This window comes from Micropterus salmoides, unplaced genomic scaffold (genome assembly GCF_014851395.1).
Source record: "Micropterus salmoides isolate LMB-PRFRI ecotype aquatic unplaced genomic scaffold, ASM1485139v1 Ms_hic_scaffold_17, whole genome shotgun sequence".
Classification (NCBI taxonomy): Eukaryota; Metazoa; Chordata; class Actinopteri; order Centrarchiformes; family Centrarchidae; genus Micropterus; species Micropterus salmoides.
The window spans coordinates 27,980,287-27,986,286 of NW_024040817.1; the positions used below are offsets into that span (position 1 = coordinate 27,980,287).

General features: G+C 41.6%; 1 protein-coding gene across 2 annotated transcripts in view; it reads right to left on the reverse strand.

Annotated features, from left to right (window-relative positions):
- Positions 1 to 5,475, reverse strand: part of col22a1 (collagen, type XXII, alpha 1) — a 57,457-nt gene extending 51,982 nt beyond the window's left edge. The window contains exons 1-3 of one of the 2 annotated variants that reach the window (XM_038725745.1): positions 5,246 to 5,475; positions 1,655 to 1,803; positions 999 to 1,565 (exon numbers count right to left, since the gene is read on the reverse strand). In XM_038725745.1, the coding sequence (XP_038581673.1) occupies positions 999 to 1,565; positions 1,655 to 1,745 (658 nt within the window). In that variant the 5' untranslated portion in view covers positions 1,746 to 1,803; positions 5,246 to 5,475. The remainder of the gene's footprint in view (positions 1 to 998; positions 1,566 to 1,654; positions 1,804 to 5,245) is intronic. The other variant, XM_038725746.1, reaches the window with a different exon arrangement.
- Between the last annotated feature and the right edge of the window lie 525 nt (positions 5,476 to 6,000).

Below are 6,000 nucleotides of genomic sequence, written 5' to 3' on the forward strand. Positions count from 1 at the left end.
TTCCACAGAGCATTGTGCTCTAAACTTGCATATATGTCATGCTATAATAAAACATTAGAATTATAACTAACATTAGTTGTTGACAGATTGAAAATCTATGTAGTCAGGCAACAAGGTCAAAGGTCAGAGGCTTTAAAATGAATCTCCATGCTGCCCTCGCACCAGTATCACTCTGCAGGATGACGTGCCCCAAAAGATTTAAAGTGCTTTAGAGTCTGAATCAACACTTTCTTGTTTTGCCTTGTCATACATTTTAGAGCCAGATTAAAGTGAGAGTTGAGAGTTTGTCATTGCTTATCTGTGTACTAAACCATGTAATCACGTAATTTCTGTTTTTGTATTTGCTGTTTGTGGCTAAGACTTATGGCATCCTTTTCTTTCCTGTCTGGCTAATTTTAGGCAGGAATTTCAAGCGTTGGAGTGCAAAGCATCCATCTTCTCTATGAAAACACTCACACGCAGATACTTCTTCAAACAGCTACCAGACACCATGCTGTTACTTTATTTTTTAAGACAATTTTACCTAATTCATATGGCTATGTAAGCTACTTTCTAAGCCTGTGTCCCTGTGTTGAAAGATTTTCTCACCACAGTAGTGGAAAAACCATTGAGGTTAGCTCAAGACAGGCTTTTCAGTGCTAAACACCTCTGCACCAAAGCAACAGTCAAAAAGGCAGCTACACCACAGAAATGTCTTGGTTACAAAACTTACATTTACAAGCCAATTTTTGCAACAGACCCATCACACGCTTCATATTCAGTCAAAACTAAGCTATGATAGCCTGGGTGCATGTGCAGCTGCTCTTTGTGGTTGGGGTGGGGGTTTGTGGTTAGGGTCTTTCTTCCGTATAGTGCTTAAAGGGTAAAATAAGAGTCTAATTTGATTAAGTGCACGTTCAGGGTGAGGGAGGCTCCGCAAAGTGAGGCTTCAAACAGAAGCCATGTAGCATGCAGTGTGATGAGTGATGCTTTGGCATTGTGCCCGAGGGCTGACTTACTCTCACACAGCCTCCTCCTCAGCCTGTCCCTGATCTTGTCAATGGCATTAAAGTCCGTCACATGGAAGACATGGGCATTTTTTGGCTCGGCTGCGATCTCCTCCAGCTCCTCCTTCAGCGCCTCTCCAATGCCCACAGCAAACATCCTGATGCCAGCTTTGGCCGCTGCCTTAGAGGGCTCTAGAACGTAATCCTGGCTTCGGCCATCTGTGAGAAGGATGGCTACCCTCTGAATGCCTCTGGCTATGGGCCTTGCTCCATTCTGCTCCGTGAAGATGTTGCTGGTGGTGTAGCTGATAGCATCCCCTGTCATTGTATTTCCCCCCAGGTAGCGTATGTTACGGGAAGCTCGCTTCACATCTTCCAGGGTCCTGTGTCTACCCAGGAGGAACTCAGTGGTGGGTCTGTCACTGTAGCGAACCACGGCTACTCTTGTCTTGTCAGGTGCCACATCAAAAGACTCTACAAGGTTGGCCACCCATTGCCTGATTTTTTCAAAATTCTCTTTTCCAACACTGGATGAGGTATCCAGGATGAACGCCAAGTCATAGTGGACATTTTTACATCCTGTCATAAGTAAATACAGGAGGATTTAGTCACATCCAGTCAATATACCACAAGTCTTTTATCAGAGTGTTCAATCATAAAGCTCTTACCTGCCCTCTGTGCTTCCACTCTCTCGCTGGAAAGAGTCAAGGCTAGGATGATCAAGACCAGGGTGATCCTAAATCCGAGTCGTAATTCCATTTCAGCCTTGGTTTGGGTCTGTTTTGTTTAGCTTATTACCACCATCAAGTTGTCCAGTCTGTGGAAAGGTCAGTGGAAACATCAACAATTCACTGTTATATATACTCTAGCAGACAGTACAGTCAGTTAGCCTACTGTGTACATGTACAACTGTTCAGCTGTCCCTTTCTTTACTACTACTATACTATACTTTCTCTCCACAGTGAAACCAAAGTGGATGAAGCACTGTAGTGCAGGGAGATTGCTGTAAAAATGATGGCATCCTAACGTGGGTTTTGCCACATCTCTATATTGCCACGAGAGTAGTGGAAAGCTGATATAGGATTGCATTAGGCAATTTATATGTATAAAGGAACTTGGGAAAATAATCCTCCATCTCTTGCCCCAAATTATTCTGTCTTTCTATTGCCTCATTTTTAAGTATCTTTCTTGTATGGAATGTTGGAAGTGATAATTGAAACCTAAAGCTGAAATTCACATATCTCTACAGCAAGAAGTGTATACTCTATCCAGACAAAGCTGGACTCACCAAAGTTTGTTGACCAAATAATTTTTAACCATCTCCGTCCACAAAAGAGTAAAAATTTAGAAAAAAGAAAAACAATTAGGAGTGTGGAGTTTGCTGATGTTGCATTGCATGATTTCTCCATAGAGATTAGAGTTCACACACGTATCTCTAGTTGTCATTTGGAGCTGCAAGAGTGAAAGTTTTGCAGGTTTGATCGACCAGTATGTTGCAAAGGACCAATCAGTCCGTCTCTTTTGGATTCATTTATGAGGCTGTTGTGCCTGGGTGGCACTGTCAGAAACTTGCCATGTAAACACATGACTATTCTTGCTCTTAATGTACACCAGCGGTTGTGATGCCTACCATTAGGGCTGATGTGTGACTGACCATAGCCATAACATGGACTTATCCTGACTGGGAGGGTCTCTTTGCGGAGGGTCACTGGGGGAGGCTGAGGAAAGTCTGAGTTACGCACAGCTTGGAAAGCAATAATACAAGTCCATAAAGTTCTGAAAAGTTCTTTACCATCCTTCATCTCTTTTCTTTGGTCTCTGATTTTTCCATTGAATGACTCTGTAAATGTAAGTGTTTTAGAGAGGTGAATGGCATCCAAACCCACAGGCTGTTGTCAAAAAGGTGCTTAATGGAAGATTTTTAAGGAATTCTTTGACATTTGGGGAAATTCGTGTGTTTGCTTTTTTGTAGAGAGTTAGGTGAGAAGATTGATGCCACTCTCAATACTGTTCATCAAAAATTAAGCTGGAACCAAGAGACAGTTAGAATAGGTCAGCATAAAAACTGGACAAGCACCTTGTCAAGGAAAAACCAAAGTGTAAAAACACAAGTTGAGGTGTTGCTGTGTGTCACGTCCCAGACTATTTCCTGGCTGAGAGAAGTGAACAAGAAGTCTTACACCGTTGTGTGCGCCAGCGCGCTGATTTTTACTGCCTTTTTAACACGGCTGTGTTTACAAACTTGTCGCAGCTGATTGGGTAACACCTCTGACACGCCCACCAAACGGGAGAAAACATACCTTGAAGCCCGTTGCTCAACGTAGCACGCTGTTTTAAGGAAACATGTTGTTCAATCAGAAAACATTGCAAACCGGTGCAAAACATTTGAGATTGAACTCGCCCCAGTTCTCCTTAATCTATACGAGTGACTCGAGTTGCAACCTTAAAAAGACTCCCACAAGTAACTCCCCGTAAAACCGCAAATTGTCATTTTGTACACACATGGTTTTTGCACTCATTAAACAAAGTGTGCTTGAGAAATTAAGTGCTGGTAGGCAGATTTTGTTGTGTTTGTCCAGAGCCAGGCAAGCTGTTTCTCCTTGCTACCAGTCTTTATAATAAGCTGAGCTAACCATCTCCTGGCTGAGGTTTTTATTATTTAACAGACAGATTGGTGTGAAACAGTGGTGTGAATCTTTTCATCCAACGCTCTGCTTGAAAGCTAATGAATGTATTTCTCAAAAACTCAAACTAATCCTTTTGTTTAGTGATTCTGGAGAAATCCAATACCATGACAAATACCACGACACATAACGAACAACGACACAGCAAGTAATTTAATAATAAATCATTTTAGCTAGGCTGTGGGTTAGCAGACAGCGACACTCACAGCTCTCCTGGTACTATAGCTAACATCATAACAACAGCATGTCTTGGTGAACTAGAAAGTAAGCCGAATGTCTGTGGGCAAGTAATGTAACGTTACCTGACACAGAAATCATGGTTGGAATACTATTTTATGGCTTTGGTCTGAGCCACTTTGTGTGTTTTCCATTTATAGAACCAGATTTTGTTTTCCACTGACACAGCTAACAGACCGTGTGGACATAGTCGCTGAATTTGAAACAAAGATATACATTAGACATTAGAATAGCATACCCCACCTTTAATGGAGGGCATATTATATAATATGAAGTTATATGATCAAATTGTACTGTGCTGTGTTGTTATTAACTGATGCAGATTGTAATGAGTTATGTTCCCTTGACACTTGCAGCATTTATCCTGTTTCAAAGATGTTTTCAAAGCATATTTTATGACTACAACAGTCAGTGGAATCTTATATATATATATATATATATGTATATATATAAATATGTGAAGTGATAAATAAAGTGATTTCAGCAGGCTCCATGAAATGTGGTGGAGAGGCACATACAAACGGCAACCTGTTGACTTGGCCTATATAGTCTGTGAAATAGAGAACGTATTATTTACTGTGGGTAAGCAAATTGCTTTGGCCTCCAGATACAAGTTTTCTTATCTGATTCTCCATTATGCTATTTCTGCTACTTGGTTTCACTAGTGCTATTAATGAGCAGAATAGGCACGCTAGCTAAATCACTCAACTGTAATTGCCCCAATTAGTGTGCATTTAAAATCTGAGGAATTCAGCCCAGAAAGACTATACAAAAAAAAATCAGCTGCCCTATGAAAGCAGCTGAACAAGATTTGGGTTCATTATTCTAATCCTCTTTACCCAACTTTGTACACATCTAACATATTCTAATTTGTCTCCCTTTCATCTCTGATTACATTTAAATACACTGTAATGCTCTCCCAGTGCTGCATTGATTTAAGGTGCAGTTTTTCCAGCAGATACAGTGTCTGGGGTCAAAATAAAAACAATCTGGTTTGCCACTGCCAACATCTGAACCAGAGTCCAGATTCCTTACAAACTGTATCTGCATCACCAGGTCTGTTTCCACTTCCTCTCTCAATGGTAGACCTGGGACTGCAGTATAAATGTCTATAACAGAAGCACCACGTTTATCATTCCCAAAATGTTTTTCCATGTGCAACCACAGAAGAGGAGAAGCCTGTTCTGTGATAAAGCATCTGAACATCATGTGGCTACAAAAGAAGCATTTCTTGCCAACAATGCTTCGCTAACAAATAAATACATATTTTAGAGTCAGTTTTTAGAGGAAGATTTCAGTGACAGATTGATGATTTTATAATGCACATTTTTTTCTTACCTGGCCTGTCACTCAGTTAGCGTTACTCAGGTGTCTGTCTCTGCCTCCAGCACTCACACCCTGAATCAGCACCGGGGCAGCATCATTGTAATGTGATAATAATCCAAAATACCTCTCCTGCAGGCGCCCAAAACCAAAATGAGATTATTACAGTATATATTCCAGGGTGACAATCCAGTGTACAGTGTTGTTAAAAAGTGAGGTGAGGTGAGTTTCAGAAACCTTGTGGATGGGTGGACAGAGTGGGAGGGAATAAAAGGGGAAAGTGTAGGGTTTCACTGGGGGATGAAGTGGCTTCTACTGTTCTTGACTGGGCTGTGCTCACACGTAAAAAAAAAAAAAAAGGCTGAGAGGCGCAGCCAATTATAGACCCAACTTTCTGGATATTTTTGTCCTTTATTTTCTCTCCTTTATGGCTGCACCCATCTGAAGTGTTGCCCTCAAAGAAAAGGCATGGCTCCTTGGCAACCGCCTCAACTGTCCGGCCTTTGCCACTGTGATAGCCACAGCGGAGCCGCCCTGGGACCGGTGGTGGGCCGGGCCACGTTGGCTTCAACCAGCCGCACACTTATGCAGATGGGCTGTATTTAAGTTGGGGAAATGATTACAGAACACTCATGCTTGCAGCTTTGTGTTAAATGTCTGTCCCCACACTGACTTTACAGTAAAGCTCTGTGATCTATATTACTCATGTCGTGTTGCTTTGACAAGTTTACAATCATGTCAGACCACACATCTTTCATTTTTCATACAAT